This window comes from Phasianus colchicus, chromosome 17, assembly GCF_987193195.1.
Source record: "Phasianus colchicus chromosome 17, bPhaCol1.hap1.1, whole genome shotgun sequence".
NCBI classification, from domain to species: Eukaryota; Metazoa; Chordata; class Aves; order Galliformes; family Phasianidae; genus Phasianus; species Phasianus colchicus.
This window is the reverse complement of record NC_143452.1, coordinates 1,365,887-1,387,069: the sequence shown is the minus strand read 5'-3', so window position 1 is coordinate 1,387,069 and position 21,183 is coordinate 1,365,887. Positions and strand designations below refer to the sequence as shown.

At 43.4% G+C, this 21,183-nt stretch overlaps 1 protein-coding gene and 1 pseudogene across 5 annotated transcripts in view; one reads left to right on the top strand and one right to left on the bottom strand.

The window, feature by feature from the left end:
* Positions 1–21,183, bottom strand: part of CPNE1 (copine 1) — a 48,463-nt gene that overhangs the window by 5,649 nt on the left and 21,631 nt on the right. For all 5 annotated transcript variants that reach the window (XM_031605664.2, XM_090152259.1, XM_090152258.1 and 2 more), the window contains 12 exons: positions 15,872–15,997; positions 15,564–15,743; positions 14,243–14,317; positions 13,973–14,044; positions 13,292–13,375; positions 12,765–12,854; positions 3,055–3,153; positions 1,777–1,863; positions 1,618–1,677; positions 1,051–1,184; positions 361–415; positions 231–282 (listed from right to left, as the gene is read on the bottom strand). In XM_031605664.2, the coding sequence (XP_031461524.2) occupies positions 231–282; positions 361–415; positions 1,051–1,184; positions 1,618–1,677; positions 1,777–1,863; positions 3,055–3,153; positions 12,765–12,854; positions 13,292–13,375; positions 13,973–14,044; positions 14,243–14,317; positions 15,564–15,743; positions 15,872–15,997 (1,114 nt within the window). The remainder of the gene's footprint in view (positions 1–230; positions 283–360; positions 416–1,050; positions 1,185–1,617; positions 1,678–1,776; positions 1,864–3,054; positions 3,154–12,764; positions 12,855–13,291; positions 13,376–13,972; positions 14,045–14,242; positions 14,318–15,563; positions 15,744–15,871; positions 15,998–21,183) is intronic.
* On the top strand, positions 4,580–7,191 carry LOC149915574 (uncharacterized; annotated as a pseudogene).

The following is a 21,183-nucleotide window of genomic DNA, read 5'->3' as shown; positions in this document are numbered from 1 at the left end:
CATCTCCAACAATCAAACTTAACCTAGACTGTTTCACTGGAAGCCTGCATCGACAGATCTTCACATTCAGGTGAGAGTACACGTAGTTTGGTGGATGTCTTCACACTGCATCTGTTGCATGTTGGTTTTGGTTTTTTGTTGTTTTTTTTTTTTTAAACCAGTTATGAAAGGAATGAACACTTCAAACATCGGTCCCTCTCAGTGAAATATTAATAAAGAGGTGTCCTCACCTTGACAATAAGGGTTGTCGGGATTGAAGTTCAAAGCAAACTCATGAGACACCTAGAAACGGTGATGTTACAACCAGTTAGAGAATGCAGACATTAAAAGACCTACTGCACAGTGCTGTGAAGGCCTTACCTGCCAGCTAGGAGGAACCTGAGCTCCAAAACCAAATGCAGGAAACAGCCTGTCCCTTGGGAAAAAGGGCAACAAGAAGAAATGAGAAAGAGAAATTCTGTAGTATTTTACTAATTCTGTTTTATTCCCAGAAAAAGTTGTAGACCAAGGTTCAATTCCTGCCATTAGGGACAGGTACACCACCTAGTTTTCCCATAGTCAGTAAATAGTTACCCAAGGATTTCAGGCATGGGACTGACAATTTCACAATGTCTTTGAATGCAGTAGGCTGCATAACTCTTAGGAAATCTCAGAGTAGCAAGAGAAAAGCCAACCCAGTCACAGCTTGGCTGAAGGACAGAGCAGGCAAACACGTTCCCATGGAGTCTAACAGGGAATTCATGTTTGAGATGCACTGTTACCAAGAAGGGACTACAACCAGCTAAAGCAGAATTACAGAGTAGCCCAGCGCAATAAAGGTGTAGATCTGGATGGACAAATAAAGCAAACATGCTTTATTAAAAAGGATTGTCATTGCCTTTTTTTGGTAAGCAGCAAGCAGCAGCAGCAGTTCCTGAAGGATCTCCCAAGGAAAAGCAGCAGCACCTCCAAATACTACAGCTCCAGAATGAGCTATCAGCCTTGACCAATGACCCACTGCGAAGCATTTTTTATTGAGGGGGCTAGGAGAGTTAAGAACCTCTTACATACGTGTCATAATCCTGGACTACACTTCCCACACTCCAGATGGCAATCAAGTACTCATTTATCCCATCTGGGCTGATGTAGTGAAGAGAATCTGGTGAGTTGGGATCACCATTGGAGCCAGTGAAGTCTATGCCCACCTAATCAGTTTGGAGAATGATAAAAGCAGGTCAATGAGACAGCATCATAAGCAAATGAGAAGTACCAAAAACAATCAGAAACAGAGGGATAAGAACAGCCCCACACTGCTCCCTCCCTGCCAGACACAAAGATGACTGCAAACAGAGGCAGGCAAACAAGCCTGCACATTTTCTCCCACCAGGGCACATGCACATCTGAGGAGCAGCAGTCCTTTCCACCAAGGCTGGAAATTGATTTCTCAAAAGAAGCTTGAGAAATTCAAGATCCATTAAATTTGCTACTTGATATCAAAAAGCAAAATATAAAATCAATTCTTTTTGGCAGCTTTCATTACTCCTGAAGAAAACACATACTGCAAATTAAAAGTACTAAACACAACTTCATTGCCTTGTTCTATCATCTACCAAGATGTGAAGTGGGGTAACAACTCACTGTAAAATTAATCTGGCAGCCTCCCATCACATAGTCCAGGAACGAATAGTCTGTTTCAATCTAGAGGAACAGACAGACAGTGTTACACCTCCTTCCTGTAAGGATAGATTTCCTGATCATCAGAAAATAGAAAAAGACAAACAACAACCACCTTCCTACCTTGCAAGATTTTATGCTAATAATGCCCGAGTTTTTGTAGCTCTTTTTCTTTTGTTTCTTCTCAGGATGAATGCATTCAAATTCCACCTACATAAAGAAAGCACTCAATAAGCAAATTATAAAACTGTCTTGCAGCAGTGCAAACTATTGAAATAGAACGGTGTGAGACATCACAATTTCAGAGTATTATGAAACTTCATTTTAAAAGTGTTTGTGACTAATGTGGCTGCTATTTGACAAGTTAAATTGATGCTTTTGCTGTCATCATTGGGCAAAGCACATGAGAGAATATTTCAAAGAAGTGCCTCTCTGTGACAGCCCGACTCTTGCTCTCTCCAGAATCACTGAACACTTAGCAGAGGGCAAAGAAGTTTGTCACAAATACAAACATTTCTCTTAACTGAAAAAAAACGCAGGTATGTTAAGGCAGGAAAGGAACTCAGAAGCTAAGGAGGCAAAGTGAGAAGGGGGAGAGAAGGAGGTCAAAAAGCCCTAGGTCTCAGGTTCTCAGTGGCAGAGGGATCAGTATTCTGGTATCACTGTCTTGTTTCACTTAACAGTAGTTCTGATTTCACATGGGTTAGGGAAGAATTTTCCACAAGCTTTAGGATTCCAAATACAGAAATCAAATTGGCTGGTGACTCCTAGCACTCCCAGGCTATGTCCTGCACGTGGATTCATTAGTCTGAATCCAGATGAGACCTATCCACGAAAATGAGTGTACAGGCTTTTGCTGTAGACAGAGAGAAATTGGCACCACTAGCAAATGACTCAAATTACTCTAAAACGGATGCCCAAGATAAAGCAAGAAGAACAACTGCTGGAAGCACCATTTCTTTCCACTGTCTAGAAAGCTACCTAGAAATGCAACCTGAGTGCTGGTGAGGGCGACCAGCTCAGGCACACATGTTACCTGAGACAAGTCCTACCTCTGAACTGTTCTGTTGAAGCTCTTTTAAAGAAGCTCTTTTACTTCCACTTGATTCTACAGAGGCAAAAGCATGCAGAATGGCTGGCGAGAAACAGCACATGGCCAGCAGACAACAGGCTGAAGGACATCTGTAGGAACAGGAAGGGTAACAGCACCCAAAGAAAACAGCAGCAACCTCCCCATGCCGGGTTTTATTTTTCCCAGATAACAGCTTAGTAATACAGTCAAGTACAGAAAAAAAAAATGACTTTTAGAAGCAACAACTGAAAATCCCTCAGACATCTTTATTAGAAAGGGTTTGTGACAGACTGAATTACAGACAAAACTGAGGAACAAAAGAAGCTCACCGGACAGCCGTCCACTGCTTTCTGCAGCTGAGCCAGGTTAGTTTCAAAAACACCTATCAAGTCATGCGACCCATCACTGTCATGATCAGAGCACTGCACCTGAAAGGAAAGAGACAGCAAGAAATGGGTAAGCATACTGTTTTAGGGTGAATGACAGCTGCTCACCAAGCAATCTCCTGCCTCCAACAGCTCTGCAGTGATGCTAGCGAATCTCCCTATCAGATCTGATCCGGTGGCATCCATATCACTACCTGAAACTTGACAGAGGGAGACACACTGCGTGCATCTCAGAACAAGGAAGACATTCAATCACTCACCTGCTTGAGCGTGCAAAGTGACAGCTCTCCTCAGTTCAAACAAAAACAAAACAAACAAAAAAAATCAACAAAATAAAGCCGCAGATTTCACGGCCCAAAAATACAAAGTTGAGATCATTCAGGACACAATATGCAAGTGGAGTAATGGGGAAAAAGCACCAAAAGGTCTTACTTAATTTCTGAATAAACTTCTTTCTTCTGCCTGGCAACAGAATCAGTTTGCAAAGAAACTGCAATTTGCCTTTTTCTGCATCTTATAGCAATCAAATTACAAACAGTGAATAGCCAGTCACATTTAAAATAGTGTGTAAGCTTGAATCTTCAGAACTAGAGAATGCAAAATAGCAATGCATTTAAAAACAAAAAATATGATAATAACTATGGCTTCAAGCTAACACAGCACAATGTGCATTGGCAACAGCTCTCATGAAATCAACAACTGTAAGAAGCATTTATAACATGCACAATGCACACGACAGCAGAATAAAAGTAATTCCAGAAGCAGTCAGTCAAGGAAGCTTCTGAACAGCAGTTTTTCCTCTGCTCAAGCTCACACACTGCTCCAATTCAAAAGCCCATTCAGAATTGCTTTTATTAACCAAGAAACTGGTGTTACCCCAATACAAACCAGGGTGACAGCTTTCTCCTCAGCATCATGGATAAGATGAACCTACAGGCAATGCCTAGATAAGGAAGTAAAATTCAAGCAGCAAATCTGAGGACAGGGTTCTTGGATCAAAGGCAGCAGGTAGTTGTCCATTTGGGATCTTCCACTGCTATCAGTGGGAAATGTGCACAAAAACTGAGTGAACTTCAGACAGAGCTAGCCACCCAAACTGGAGGCACCATGCCATCCTTCAGGTTCTTCACTGGGAAAACAAAACTGCTTTAGAGATTGTGCCGTTCTTCTCCTTCTTTGTCCATCCCAACCCACCACTGCTCCGTCCCTCCCTTCTGCACGCTATGCCATGAAGCATCCCCAAGCCTCCTCCTCTGCCTCTCTCAACAACTCTAGTGCTTAAAGTCAAGAGATATCAGTCAAAAGATATCTGACCACATCAAGAAGATACTTGTTGAAGAGACTGCAAGGTTTACACTGAGTTTGCAACAGAAGCTGCTCATTCACCCCTGTATAGCCCCACCCACGACCATGGTAGGGTCAATATGTTAACTAATCAACAGATAAATCAAGTTCTTAGAATTGTCAAGGTAAGAATGGATAAGAAATGAGTACTGAAATGCTTGAGTGGAGATTTTGGCCTTTAAGTAAGAGCAGGTGCACGTGTTCTTTCAGAATTAAGGAAAAAAGAACTGAGATTACCCGAGGCATGAAGAACAAGGACAATATGTTATGGAAGGAACTGAAAGAGACGATGAACACATTGTTATCCCCCTCTTTGCTATGTAGTCATCCTTGAAAAAGTGTATAAATACCCTGTGTGTATGTTGGGTCTGTGGACACTTGCTAGAAGTGACCCGACCCTGCTGTTGTAGCAGAGTCTGATCTAATAAAGCTCCTTGATGAACAGCTGAGTTCGAGTCTCACTACAATCCCGTCTCCAACGGTTTGGCACCCCAGGTGGGACATCAGGAGCATTGATTAGGTGAGTACCCTGAAGAGCTGAACTGACGAGTGGTGGATCGTAGGTTCGAGTCCTCTTTCTAAGCAACAAGAGGGTTTGAGTCCCTCAAGAACACTTCTCAGGCTGCTCTTATCAGGACCTTTTATATCTTCTTGGTAAATAGTTATGGGAGGAACTCCCTCGATATCAAAGGGATCTCCCTTAGAAGAATTATTAAGTAATTGGAGACAATTGGAAGGTACAGCCAGATTATCACGAAAGCGCGCAGTAACTTTGTGTCAAGATGACTGGCCGTTCTTAACCCGGGTTCCTGGGGCAGGTCCCGACGAAGTATGGCCAGCAGAGGGTTCGTTTCAGGAAAAGAGACTGATTACACTTAGAAAAATCTTGCAAGACAGAAATCCTTACCAAATGAACTATTTATTTTTATGGATTAATTGGGCAGATAAAAGGAAGAAAGTAAAAATCCAAAAGGTCGCAAATAAACAAGAGCTCTTAGCATATTTTGACGAGATTATAAAGGAACATGAAGAAGGGAAGATAACTAAAGGAGAGTCTAAAAGTGTTAGTGAGGAAGCAGGGCAATTTCCAACGGTCATGGAATTTCACTCCAATCCACGGGTAGGACCTAATACAGCAGCCAACGTACCACCTTTAGTGGCTGTATCGGTTCATCAGCCTTGGAAACCAGGGGATCTATTGCTTTGGCAAGAGAGGTTCCCAAGATTGAGAGATGATGCCGAAAAATGTGCAAAGATGCTGTCAAGCATCATTCGAGATTATAAACCTAGTTGGGAAGATATGCAAACCCTATTGCAGGAATTGTTTACCACTGAGGAGCAAGAAAGAATTTTGGCCAAAGATAGGGAACTGTCTAATAATCAGCAGGGCAGACCGACTTGACCAGTACAGGACCCTAACTGGGCAATACATACCCACGATGGAATGGAGGCATGGAAATCTGCCACTAATGGTTTGTTAGAAGCCATCCGAGCATGCGAAGAGAAGGTTACTAACTGGGCAAGAGTACAAGAGTGTCAGCAAAGACGAGATGAGCGCCCGAGCGATTACTGGCAGAGGTTGCGAGCAACCTTGATCCAGTATGGAGGAATGACAGAGCAGACTTTTCAGGAACCATTAGCAATCAGCGTGTTTGTAAATCAGGCCGCTCCAGATATCAGTAAGTACTTTAAGAAACACATGCCAGGATGGCAAGGGGAAAATTTGCAGAAGATACTTTCAGTAGCCAGTTTTGTATATAACGGGCGAGATCAGGAGAAGAAAGTAAGACTAGAAAGGGAAAAGGAAGAAGAGAAGAAAAGATTAGAAAAACAACTAGAGAGGCGGAGGGAGAGACAAGAGAAACGAGAAGATATGGCCTTTTTAGCTGCAGCGACAGTGCAAGGAAATCAACATAGGGCTGTGAGGGGAAGAGGTTTGATAAGGGGGAGAGGACGTGGATACCCACAGAATCAGCAAAATAGGATACCACCTGGGGAGAAAGAGTGCTATTTTTGCGGAAACTTAGGTCACATGCAGCGAGAATGCCCACTGAGACCACCACCTTTTCTCTCCCCACAAGGTCAGCCCACACTCGAGTTTCCGAACCAACAGCGAATGAACTTAGCCTTACCACCTGCTCTGAGGAGATGGCAATCACAGTGAAATGGCGGTGGTTTTATCACCTGAAGGTCATGTAACTGCTGAGGTTAATGGAAAACCTGTAACCTTTCTCGTAGATACCGGGGCCACTTTAAGTCTTTTAAATTTTGATGTACCTGAGAAGTCACTAGAGACAGTGATGATTAAGGGAGTTTCAGGGATGGAGGAAAAAGTTTTAACCAAAGCTTTACCTATACTATTATTTAACCGTTTGACTTGGGTACAATTTGTAATTTCCCCTACTTCCCCAATTTCACTGTTGGGAAGAGATGTGTTACGAGAATTAGGAACTAAATTGGACTTGAACTCTAAAACCACGAAATTATATTTTTGGGGGAATGTTTTTGCGGTTGAGAAAGAACCCAAACAGAAACAGGAAATACCCGTGGAATTGAAGGAAATACCCAAGGAATTCTGGAGTCGCAATAGTCAGGGCGTTGGATTCCTGAAATCAGCGAAACCTGTAGAGATAAAACTAAGGAGGGACCCCCTCCTTCAGTAAAACAATATCCTGTTGTGACAGAAGCTCTACCAAGTTTGAGGAAACAAATTTAGAAGTTCGTGGATGAAGAAATATTGAGACCTGTTGTTAGTCCATATAATACTCCAATTTTGCCTGTAAATAAGAATCGGTTAGACGCCGATGGAGATCCTGAATATCGGTTTGTCCAGGATTTAAGAGCAATAAATGAGTATGTGGAAGCTCCCCATCCTGTAGTCCCTGATCTGCCTTTAATTCTGACAGAAATACCTGCATGGTCGAGATGGTATACTGTACTGGATTTAACTGGAGCCTTTTTTAGTATTCCAATTGCTCAGAACAGTCAAGCAATATTTGCCTTCACTTGGGAAGGAAAACAATTGACTTGGACCCGATTACCCCAGGGATTTACTAGTTCCCCTACTCTGTTTTCCCAAATTTTGAAGAATGATTTGAAGGATGTGGAACTTCCAGAAAAATCCGCTTTAATACAGTATGTAGATGACTTATTAATTGCAAGTGTAACTCGGGAAGCATGTGTGAAGGATACCCAATATTTGTGTCAGAAATTATATGAAAAAGGGCATAAGGTCTCCTTGTCCAAGTTGCAGTTTTGTAAGACTGAAGTTAAATATCTAGGATTCATATTGTCATTAGGGGAAAGGAAATTAGACCCGGATAGAGTAGCTGCAATACAGGAAATTGCAAGACCAGTTACTAAGAAACAGATGAGGGCCTTTTTAGGACAAGCAGGCTTCTGTCAACCATGGATCTTAGGATATAGTGAACTAATTAAGCCCCTTACAGAAACTACTAGAGAACAGGCAGTTGAACCCATACCTTGGACTGACGAGCTCCAAACAGCATTTCTTTCAGAGAAACAGGCTCTTATGTCCGCTCCAGCTTTAGGATTGCCGGACTATTCAAAACCATTCCATCTATATGTTACAGAAATGTCAGGACATGCAAAAGGAGTATTGACTCAAAAACTCGGACCTTAAGATCTACCAGTGGGATACTATTCCCTCTCTTTGGACCCTGTGATTAGGGGAACACCATACTGCATTAGGGCAGTAGCTGCCGCTGCAGAATTGGTCGAGAAAGTAAGGACACTGGTGTTGGAACACCCACTCATTGTGAAAGTACCACATGAGGTTGAAGTTCTACTGAAACAATTTGCAGAGAAATCTCTCTCTCCCCAGCGAGCCCAGCGATATGAATTGATTCTCTTATTAGCAGACAATATTAAGATCGAAAGATCAAAACCTTTGAATCCAGTGACGTTACTTCCCCACTCAGAAGGGAAAGTACCTGATTATGATTGTGTGCGAGTTCTGCAGACTGTCTCAAGACCCAGACAAGATCTTAAAGATGAACCTTTGACTGAACCACAGCTTAATTTGTTTACAGATGGCTCCAGTTACTATATAGACGGACGGCGATACACTGGATATGCAGTAACAACAGAAACAACCGTGCTGGTTGCTGAAGCGTTGCCAGGAGGGCTGGGAGCTCAGGGAGCTGAGCTCATAGCTCTCACTCAGGCTTCTGGACTCGGCAGAGGTAAGCGAGTTAATATTTACACCGATTCAAAATACGCTTTTGGGATATGTCATGCCGTAGGAACGCTATGGAAAGAAAGAGGCTTTTTGACCTCCGCTGGAAAGACCATCGCTCGTGGACAATTAATAAATGACCTATTGTCAGCAATTCAAGAACCAAGAGAAATGGCTGTAGTGTATATACAAGCGCACACAAAACGCTAGATGCTCTAGCAAGAGGAAATCGACTTGCAGATGCGGCTGCACGGGCTGTTGCAGTTCACTCTAATGCTGCTATGCCTGTTATGGCTATGCAAACTTTACCAATGTTGTCTGATCCTACGCAACTGTATCTGGATGTTCCAAGCATGGAAACGGAGGTATGGAAGAAAATGGGGGCAGAGTTGAGAGATGGGATCTGGATGGTAAATCAGAAGCCCTTATTGCCGAGACAGTATTTGATGGCAACGGTCCGATGGTATCATGATCAATCTCATGGGGGCCCAGAAGCAGTAGCTAACTGCATAAGTCAATTCTGGGTTGCACCAGGAGTTTTAGTGCTGCAAGGAGAATAACATCAGGATGTGAGCTTTGTCAAAGATACGGACTCATAAAACCAAAAATCGAGTCAGGGAAAAGGCCCCCTTCACAATATCCTTTTCAGAAATTACAAATAGACTTTGCTGATATGCCAGCAGCAGCAGGGTTCAAATACATGCTTGTGATTGTGGATCATCTATCAGGATGGGTGGAAGCGTTTCCAACACGGAAAAATGATTCGAAAACTGTAGACAAAATTTTATTGAGAGATCTAATCCCTAGGTACGGAGTATCTGAAGAAATTGATTCAGATAGAGGAACTCTTCATCTGCAGCAATTTTGGCAGGGGTTTTTGCAGTCCTTAACGTTTCACTCTCATTACATACCCCATATCACCCCCAGTCGTCAGGGAAAGTAGAGAGAATGAATCGGATTATTAAAGAAAAATTAGCAAAGGTAACAGCAGAGACAGGGCTCAAATGGCCAGATGCCCTACCATTAGTTCTTTGGGATATTAGAACTACACCCCGTAATCCACTCAAAATTAGTCCAGCTGAGGTACTTTTTGTGATAGTTTTAGCAGTACCATCATCATATATACCAGCAAAAACTGCATTGTTGGAAGGAGAGGAGAACCTTACCCAATACTTGTTCTTTCGTTCATATTCAGCAGTATGCTTTCTGGTACCAGGGATTACCAGTAGATGTTAAAGTCCATAATATTTCTGTAGGAGACATGGTTATCATTATTAACTTGGGAAAGTAGTGTATAGAAAATAGGGGATCTGTTGAAGAGACTGCAAGGTTTACACTGAGTTTGCAACAGAAGCTGCTCATTCACCCCTGTATAGCCCCACCCACGACCATGGTAGGGTCAATATGTTAACTAATCAACAGATAAATCAAGTTCTTAGAATTGTCAAGGTAAGAATGGATAAGAAATGAGTACTGAAATGCTTGAGTGGAGATTTTGGCCTTTAGATAAGAGCAGGTGCACGTGTTCTTTCAGAATTAAGGAAAAAAGAACTGAGATTACCTGAGGCATGAAGAACAACGACAATATGTTATGGAAGGAACTGAAAGAGACGATGAGCACATTGTTATCCCCCTCTTTGCTATGTAGTCATCCTTGAAAAAGTGTATAAATACCCTGTGTGTATGTTGGGTCTGTGGACACTTGCTAGAAGTGACCCGACCCTGCTGTTGTAGCAGAGTCTGATCTAATAAAGCTCCTTGATGAACAGCTGAGTTCGAGTCTCACTACAATCCCGTCTCCAACAATACTACAGGTCATCATGCAGAGACTGAGGGTGTCCTTGGCACTAACATGCTGTAGAGAACACAGCAGTTCGCACCTTCCATTTCCCTTCTGCTTGTCCCTGTCCCCTCCTGACCACACACAAAAAAATCCAACTACTTACTGACCAGTTCTGTTAGTGGTTCACAGTACGAGTTAGCTTACAACAAACCTCTTTTTGCAAGGGTTTTCTAAAATGGACAAAGATCCAGAGTGCACAGCCCAAAGAGTGCTGCTGCTGCAAACAGAACCAAGATGTGAAGCGGGGAACAAACACCTGAAGCTGTCAGTAAATGACTTCTGAATTGTGGTCTGACCTCAAGGCGTCAGCCAACTGCAGAATACTGCATTGCGATTATTTACTGATTAATTACTCAACTGAACTATCAAATATTCACAGGAACACTTTCAGTGGGTAAAAGGCTCCTTTTATCTACAAGAGAAACTTCCAAAATTCACACCAAATGGATTTGCTTTTATGCATATGCCATCAAATGCATGGTCAGGAAGGGGTTTGTTTTTGTTGCACTGCTTTTTGTTCTTTTTTAAAATCTCACATTTACTACTTCTATTTAAACAGTTATAGGAGAGAGAAACTACTTTCATATGCCTCTTTCTTAAAGAAACCATCACAAGATTGTATTACGTCTCAAATCTGAGTTGTTTTTAAATATGGAACAATGACACCCCTCTACTTCACAATTACTTAAGTGTTAGTTAGCACTGTTAATGTGATCAAAAGATTTGTTTACACATGCATTTAGTGCACGTTTCCCACTGCAGAACCATCATGCATGGCTGACAAAGCTGACACTTACAAGACATACCAAACTGACACTGCCCACACGAACATTTCCCTTGTGCTGCAGTACAAAGACTTCTCTGCTCAGCAACCACCATCATTCCTCATCTTATTGCTCCTATGCAAATCTTAGAAAGCCTTGAACAAGAGGTTCCAAGCAGCACATACTGAATGGAAAACAGACCTCCAGTGCAATGTTCCACTCCTTAGTGCTAATGCTCCTGCCCACTAGTATAGAGGCCTCTTTCTGACCAACTTTCCCAGAGGTAAACTGTGGAAATTATTAGATTATTTGCACCTGCATTCAGGATTTGGGGGTGAAAGGAACTAACAGCAAAGACAAATGTTTTGTTTTTAAATAATCATTGCAAAACAAATCCCAAAGCACAGAAAGGTTCTAAAGCAAAAGCAGAAACATTTCAAAGTATAGGAAATACAACCTCATAACAAAATGCCTCAGCCATTCCATCTCACGTCACTTTTGACAAGGTAACACAACTCTTAACAACCTCCTTTCCACATGTCTCTTAACACCTTCAGACCAATAGGACTTCCTTCTGATCTAAGATGGCTCACAAAAGCTCATGACCACCACTTAGAACACATTCAACATGCCGAGCACACTTGAACCAGGGTAATAACCTCAGCAGTTTTTTGGATCTGCCATGCTGCACAAATAAAAAGACCAGCATGCATTGCTTTCTGCTAAACCTTTCAGATCAAACTTCCAGCACAAGATTTCTTCTCAAGCAGGATGAGGCAGGAAAATTCTGCAAATGGAAAGTGTTTAGGAGCTGAATAAGCAGAGGGAGATAATACTCAACATTAAACTATTTAAAGCTTTAAGTGCTTCTATGTAATCAGTGCATTGCTTAGAACACAAACTGAATTTGCTATCAGATTATTTTTGTAGAAAGTTATTCAAAGATGGAATTGTTCTACCACCCCCATAATTCAGGACCAGTGTATCAATCCTCATGTGCAAGACTACAAGAAATTCCAGTTCTAACTCGAGATCAAATTTCTTGCTGGGACAGAAAGAAAAACAAGATGGAATAAGCTCACCATTCTCATGAATGGAGGAAGCAGACACCTGCCCTCCTTCTGTCAGTATCCTAATGCATTCAAGTTTATCCAATATATAAGCCTCACAGCTGACATAGCATTAGAAAGCCACAATTAAACAGAAAATCCCAAAACCTGAAACTCTAACCATAATAGCCAATGACCATTCATAATCATTCTTGTAACAAATCATTAGGAACTGCATCACTTCTGCATTTCCTGACTTCTCAGTTTGACAACTCGTAATGTTTCAGTACAGACTTCACACTTAATAAATGTATAATCACTCATCTGCCATATTATTCTAGAAAAGCAATTAAAAATTTTGATTATGACTAGACGACTTGATTACTCAGTAGTTAATATGTCAGAGATTGGGTTACTCACAACAACAAACGAATCTGAATTGCTGAAGGCTGTACCTTGATAGGTGTATTAAGATCACCACCACAGAACGTCTGCAAGGGAACGCTGAACCTCCTCCAGCATGGACTTAAGTTGTTCTTAATGACCTTAAAAAAATTACAGCATAGCATCACGTGAGAGATGTGATATGCAAGTTAGTAAGAAACATAACATGAGGGTTCTGTACTTCTGTGGGACTACGTGGAACAGCCTGAGTCACTTCTACCCTTACGTGAGCAAAGAGAAGCTCTGTTAGAAGCCTGAAGTTCAGACCTGGGTACAACTGCAGAGCCATGCCAATCTCACAGCTCGTTGCCACTAAAAGGCAGAAGAGTCCTGCCACTCTTCCCTCAGTACACGGTTGGACTCGTGCTTAACTCTGATTAGGCAGGAAGTTAACCATTTTCTGCCAGGTAGTCAGTGAGCAGAATCCCTTTCTGGGGGGAAGTTTCACTGCAGAAGTGGAGCACAGCATCACCAGAAGTGAGACACTCTAAGCTGTCAGACAAACTTAACAAGAAGCAAATCAGTGTAGAAATGCTACCTCTGATCTGTACACCAGCTGCCACATTCCAGCATCACTCTGCTTGTACAGCTCCAGAAATGGATCCGATTTACCTAAGAAATCCTGCAAACAAAATCCAAATAGACCTTCATCAGACCTCTGTATTATCCTTGGATGAGAGAAGAGTTAGGTAATCAGTAACAAATGACAGAGTCAAATAAGCTACACATTTCCTTACCTCTTTTAAACTGCAGCACTTTACAGATCATCACAGCGTACCAGCTCTGATTACAAGACTGTGCTTCCTTAGAGCATTTTGTTACTATAAATCACCCTTGGCTTAAAATAACACCAAGGCAGCATATCTAAATTTCCACCTTTTCTTCTTTTATAACATTACAAAAAGTCCAGTTCGTGGCACAGTTACAATATTCAATCGAAACAATTATTTAATGTATTAAAGTATAGAATATTCCAAAACCAAAATAATTACCCATAACCTAAACTTGGTGGTTGAATCTCTTATCTGCTATCGTGCTTTTTGCCGTGTAATTACGTCTCCACTACTGGCAACAGAAGATTGGGCCTTTTTACATGTGGATTACAGAGCTTAGCTGAACGTCTGCAGTACAGTGAGAGTCCTGGCCAAAGGCACTCACTCTCAATATAGTCAAGACCCACGCAAGCATGCAATATCATTAAAGAATAAATGAATCATACCTTTTTGTCCAAGTTTCGGGCTTGAATTTCCAAATTGACAACTCTGGTATCTTTAATCTCCTCTGCTGTAATCTGTGCCACAAATTAAAAAAAAAAAAAAGAAATTACAGAATTTTGCATATGTTTTATGCATGAAAAAACCTCTATGTATGGTTACAAATACATACTCTTCCTCCACACATACCGAATTTGAAAACAGAAAGAAACAAAAACAGAAGTGTTACTCTGTCCCAGATCTTGTAATTCTTTTTTCCACACACTCTCCTTTACCGTAATGGTGCCTTTTCCTGCTGGCTTCCCCTCCTTTAGTTCCAGAGGTCGGGTAAACACTGAGCTGGACACAATCTGAGATTAAAAGACAGATAAGGTAATATCAAGGTAGAGAAAAATCATTATTATTAAAGAATTATTAAGAATCAAAGAACTATTCTGCAGGAGGAATTATTTTTAAAATTCTGCTAAGGAAAACCAATTTTCCTACAGTGACAGCTACGAGTTTGTGCTCCTGAAATGGTTAGGCAGTCTTAAAGTTTTCCCTCTCCACAAAGCAATTCCCACTAACACACCTCAAAACTTAACACTAGCCTCCTGTTGCTGCTTCCCCCAAGACCCACGAGACATTTTCATTACAAGCAGCCAAACAACCATTGAAAGTCTATTTATTTATATATGTCTACTTATTTAACCAAATCCTTCACAATCTCAAACCCCATCCTTCCCCTTCTATCTAAAAATACGAATTGTTGTTCAGGAAATGAATGCAGCTTTTCAGGCAATCTTCCCTGAATTTATGGCCTGAGGATTTTTTTGCCCCAAGGAAAACCAAGAGGCTACCAGAGCTCTCCAGGGTCTTCCTCATTCCCAGGTTCCTGCTAGTTCTGCAAGTGCTCCTACACGAAGCAATGAAAAAGGCTGAGAGCTCTGGGGCTGTTCAGCCTGGGGAAGAGAAGGCTGAGTGGGGATCTGGTCAATGTTTAGCAATATCCATAAGATGGGAGGCAAGCAATGGGGCCAAGCTCTGCTCAGCAGTGCTCAGAGACAGGACAAGGAGCAATGGGCACAAACTGGAACACGAGAAGTTCCATCTGAACATGAGGAAGAACTTCTCTGCAGTGAGAGTGCCCGAGCCCTGGCACAGGCTGTGCAGAGAGGTGCTGGGTTCTCCCAATAACCCAACCGTCTGGATGCCTTCCTGTGTGACCTGCTGTAGGGAACCTGGCTGGTGAGGGGGTTGGATTAAACCAACCCGTTAGTTTTATTGCTTTGTTGCTCTCTTTATGTTTTAATAAAAATATTTAAAAATAAATTTTTATATATTAACAATATGATGGCCCAATTCCTCTCCACTCAGTGAAGCCCAGGAAAGCCCAAAGGCTGGACACCTATGGACTGAACCATTTCCAGAATTTCCTTCCCACCACCACAATTCCAGGACTCACAGACCACACGCACTCTTAACCTTCACTGTCTGCTCACCATCAGAGTTCTTCCAGTTATATTCAACAGGGACAAGCACGGATGTGTTTTGGGAGCTAACAAAGAAGAGCTTAAAACACTGCAGGCTCTAAGAAGGCAGCCTCAGCCCTCACACCTGTCCCAGCGTGCACTCCATGCCCCCGAGGAAGTCATCATCGCTGAGCTCAGCAGACTTGTTGTCGATGTCATACACGCCGAACCTCAGCTTCTGCACCTTCTCGAAGTAGTAGTCAACCAGCAGCTTCTTGGAGAACTCCGGGTCCTGGCAGTTCTTAATCCTCTCCGTGCGATCTAACTGCTCGGACACAGGGACAAGTTCAAGAAGAGCTTGGATGAAAGCCGAGGGGGGCGGCAGGGAACGGGCAAGGCGGCGCCTCGCCGAGCCCGCGGCTCAGGGCAGCGCCGGGCACCGAGCGGCCTCACCTCAGCCCAGCGGCCTCCCGCGTCCAGCAGCAGGACGCACAGCGGGTCCGACTTGGAGCCGACGTCGCGGTCGAGGAGGCGGCGGCAGGTCACGGACAGCTGCACCCGGCTCACGCACTGCGCCATCTGCGGGCAGAAGCGCGGAAGGGGTCACGGCCCGGCCGCTCCCGGCCCCGCAGGCACGGCGGCGGCTCGGCCCGGGGGCGGATCCCGGCTCCCCGCGCCCGCTCCGCCCGGCGCCGCCCGGCTCTCCGCCCCGCGGCCGCGGCCCCCAACGCGAGGCACGGCCCGATCCTCCCGCCGGCCCGAGCCCCGACAAGATGGAGGCCGGCCGGCCGTGCGGCGCGGGGCCGTTCTCGCTGCCGGCCGCGGCCCGGGAAGGGCCGAGGAAGCGCTGCTCTCAGCGCCGGGCGCGCCTCTCCCCCGGGCCTCACGTCCGCTGTTCGGAAAACGACGGCGGCTTTCGGCCCTGCGTGCGGCGCTGGCGGATCCTCCCTCCCTGCCCCGCACCGCGGCTCCGTCGAGGAGCGGCCGCAGGTCTGTAACCGGACCCGAGCCAGGAGATGAGCCCTGACGCGTTGAAATAAAGGACTGGGCAGCCTGAAAGTCTAAGCAGTGCTTTAACGTTTATTTCCTAGAGAAGCTACTTCAGCGCTATTAGGAAAACCAGGAGAGTTGTTCAGTCGTTCTGGTGCCGACTCTCCGTGGCTTTCTCGTGCTCGCTGGGTGTAAATACCAGTAATCTGAATGACGAGATGAACTTTTACGGGGCGACGTTTAACCCCACGCGCAGCTCCCACCCCGCAGTCCGCCTGGACAGATGTCACCCACGTCACTTAATGCACTACAGATGCTGTCGCGATGGCAGCAGGACAAAAACAGCGTGCAGAAAGAATTAGCGAAGCTTTAGACAAAGAGGATCACGGTTCGGCTTTCTGAGGTCGCCATCATCTGCTTTAACGCACCCTCCTCACAGAGGCTCGCCCGAACACTCAGCACCTGCTCTAGTGACTGCTTCAAGCCCCCGGCTTCCACTTCAGCTGCACCCAACCCCAGGTAAGATTCACAAAAGAGATGCCATCGTTACCTTTATTAACTACTGTATTTTTTCCTGAAATTGCAACCATCACAAGTATTAGTTTTTCCTTTCCTTACATGTATCATTCCACCAGACCACCTCATTTAGCCAGCAGCAGCACATCTGTGCAGCCTGCAGGTCTACAAACAGCTCTACACGTGCACACAAAACAAAGACCAGCTCAGCCAGCCTCGACTCTTGAGCCAACATTTCTCCCTATTTTCTCTGTTGCAGCACATTTCTGCAGCAAAGGGGACACCTTCCTGTCCTGGTACAGCGTAACAGATCAGGAAACAAGTTTAAAACCTCAACGAAATGTCTCCCACTATACTTCCAGCATTGCCAAACAACAGCTGTCCTTTTCAGGCAGGAAACAGTACCATAGGTCCATGGACATGGAATGAGTCCCTAACTGCTCACATTACAGAGACTAAAAAGGAAAGACGAAAGCTTGCAGTAGAAACTGTTAATCCACACAGCGAAGCCAAGGTAAAGTGAAGCAACAGATCTGAAGCCAGATCACCTCTCACCTGCTACCTCTTCCCCAGATCAGTGGCAATGAAACCATGAAATCACTGTTTCAAAGACTTGTATTTCAATAGCAACTCACAGTCTCATGCTACTGTTCAAGATGTGGTAATAGCATTAAGGTTTCCCTTGCAACACAACACAGCTGGACCGTTTCTAAAAGAAACTACAGACCACAAAGGACACTTTTTTGTTAGGTCTTCCTTCTCTGGAGATCGCAGGACACCAGGTAATGCACCTTACGGGAAGGGTGGATCCTTAACAGTCAGATAAAATATTCACGCTTCATCTGAAAACATCACTTTGAACCTCAGCCAGCATTTGTTTATGTGTTGCTGCCTACAAATATCCTCCAGAAGCTCACACTAGGCCTTCTCACTTCACAGCTTTTCAAATACACTGTACGGTGTTCTCCAGTTTCAATCCGTTCCTTTAATAAGTACAGCAGAAAAATCAGGACCATGAATGAGTCTACACATCTCAGCAGCAAGAGCAAGGAGTAGCTGGTTGCTTCAGAGAACCCACTTCAGTCCAGACCAGAGATCTGCTCGGCCTCTATCTAGGTGAACACTTTTAACTCATTTATCCTGCTCACTGTTAGCAGAGTGCAAATCTCGAGACCTGCCTGCACTGAAAAGCTTTTTACAAAACAATAACAACCAGAACCTTAACACATTAATTCCCAAACACACACAACAATACTGAATGGGAAAAAGAATTGTGGAACTCCTTAGTGGTTGGGAATACCAGCCCCCAACTTCAACTGCTGGTCACTTTTAAAGAGGGGTTAATGGTAACTGGTGGATCACATATTCTTTTTCCTCCTAAAACAGACTTTTTTAAAAATTTACTTCCATTCCATTAGTAATTATCTCTCTTCATAAAATAAACTGATTTATGTGAAACACATCTTTTGATTTTAATCTCCACTCCTCTTCCATACAGGCTCTGTTCACCCCTGAGCAGTGAGCCATCCTGAAATCTGGAAGACTCTGACAGTCAACACCTGTGCTTAACACCACGTCTCATACAGCCTCCCACCCTTTAAGGATAAGAGAAAGTATTGCAGACTTTCTTAAGTCTCCATGCCCTGCACTTCTGCACAACCCTACGTTACCTTCATACAACATCAACTTCTGTGACAACTACCCAGTTGGCATTTACCAGCTTACTTCCAAGGAGTAAGTACTGCCCTGGCACCGTGGTTTTAAGAAACATGGACTAAGGAGAACTGCTTTATCTCTTAGCAATGCAGCATAACAGATACATGACATAAATAGATTCCAGTCATCACTATGCTCAATGAGACAGATCTGATCCCAGGCTAATTAGCATAATTAAACTGAAAGAACTTAGGGTTTGTTTTTGTATTATTAATAGCCCTGCTTTTTCCTTTATGAGCACTCAAAGAACAGTACACAATCCCATTTACCTTGCAGATTTCAAGGCAACACTGCAAAAACAATTTTCACGTTGCTTCACTGAGTTTTCATAGAGCACAGCTATGTTTATATATCCACCCATACACACATATATTTAGCTTTTACAATTCCATTAATTCACCTTTACTATGACAGAATATTGTTTACATTTGTTGCAACACCCAAAAATCTTCTGTTTTTCAACTGTTACAGAAATTCTGAAACTCACTGATTTCTTATTTTCCCCTCACAACATCCCTAGGTGACTAATACTGACATCTATTATTTGAAACTGTTTACAGAAGATGAAGTATATTTCCAAAATGAAAACAGCAAAAACAAAATGCTTTCCATACCGGTATGAAAAACACATTCAACTTCGAAAGCATTTATTAGAAAATGATCCTTAACAGTTTGCAACAACCATTTACCAAAGTCCTTCTGACTTACTTGCCACCAGGAGATTAAGATACAGCATGCTCTGGGAGTCACAAAACTATTGTAGCTGCAGATATCCAGTTTGCCAAATAGAAATAAAACCCAAACAGACATATTCAACTTCTATTTAGGATACATAAAACAGAGCTACTGGGTGCACCACAGCTAAGCAGGTTCAGAACAAAGGCAACATAAGCAAGCCACAAGGTCAGTGCAGCTGTTAGAAGTAGCCTGTACAATCACAAGAGATGTTATGCTACCCAACCAAGATCCACAGCTTGTATTGACAATAGCTGCATACATTTATTCCAATGCTCTCACAGCTCAGGGATCTCGCTGTTCAGAAGCACTGCCTGGGAAGTTTCATCTTGAGCTGATTTCTGCACGTTCTGAAGGAAGAGCTTCCAGCACTCAGCTTTAGGTCTGTCAGGCACCTACGCTTTGGCCTTTATTTAGGACTGCACATAATGTAACTTCACATTTTGAGGAAAAATACATCACTTGTGTTATTCTTATGAACTTGAGAGCAGGATACAATGCACAGAAGTCTATGCAAGATCCCACACATGTACTCCAGTGACGCTCCAGACAAGTCTTTCAATGCTCAACCAGAAGTCATTCCAGTTATTCAAGTAAAATGCAGACTGGCTCTGGACTCAAAGAAACATGCCTTAAGAACTGCTCAGACAACCAAACAGAGGTCCAACTTAAAAATGCCAAAATGATTTTAAGGCTTGCTGTGCATACCACCTCTTCACTGCAAAGATGATCACGTACTCCAAGAGCCGTACAGTACACACAGAAGTATACTTTCCATTTCATAGTTCCAGAGCTGTCCAATATAAACAAAATCAACTCCATAGATAAGTAATAGTAACATACTTCCCTAACTGTCACTCTAATGATTCTACTTGCTTACCAAAGCATAAGAGGAAATCAAAAGTGAAATAAGAAACCAATGCCTACCTATGTTTAAAGAAAGCTTCAGAAAAAGAGCACTGTCCGAATTCACAGCCTCAAGGGGTCTCACATTTCCCCAAAACGTCGCACTGGTGTTTGAAGCACAAACTCCCCTGTACTTATCCTCCCGCAATAGCAGTGCTGTCATTTGGGAGAGCCAGACATGGCATCTTTTGGAGAGAAATGCCAATATTAACACAGAATCCAGTCATGGGTCAGCTTGGTTTTAACTACTCCACATAGGTAATAATATATAGGTTGCTCTGAAAGTAATGTCTCCTACTTATTTCCACGGAAACTACAGATATAAAGAACACAATAACACTATTTGATAAAGGTCGCACAAGTAGTTGTCCAGGTGTCCATAGAAGGAGACTCCACCACCTCCCTGTGCAGCCTGTTCCAGTGCTCCTCACCTCACCTGAAGAAGTTCTTGCGCACATTTGTGCAGCACTTCCTATGCTGCAGTTTCTGGCCGTTTCCCCTTATCCTGTCTCTGAAAACAGCCTGGCCTCGCCACTCTGCCCCCCACACCTTAAATATTTATAGACCTGGATCAGGTCCCCTCTCAGTCTTCTTTTCTCAAGGCTAAACAGACCCGATTCACCCAGCCTTTCTTCACAGGGGAGATGCAACACCATTAGCTAAGCATTTTTGCCAGCAATGAACAAGAGCATGCCATGCTCATAAAAATCTGCACGACTGTCTGGAACACAGCTTGTCTTTCAGCAGAGGCAACAGCAATGTGAAACACACCCCCCATTGCCTCACTGTGCTCACAGTTTGGTCTCCGTAAATTTCCAGCAAGCACTGACAAACATCAATGGGTGCAATATTTTCTACATGGAAGAGCTCAATTCCTTTGCTCCACATGCACTTCCATGCCA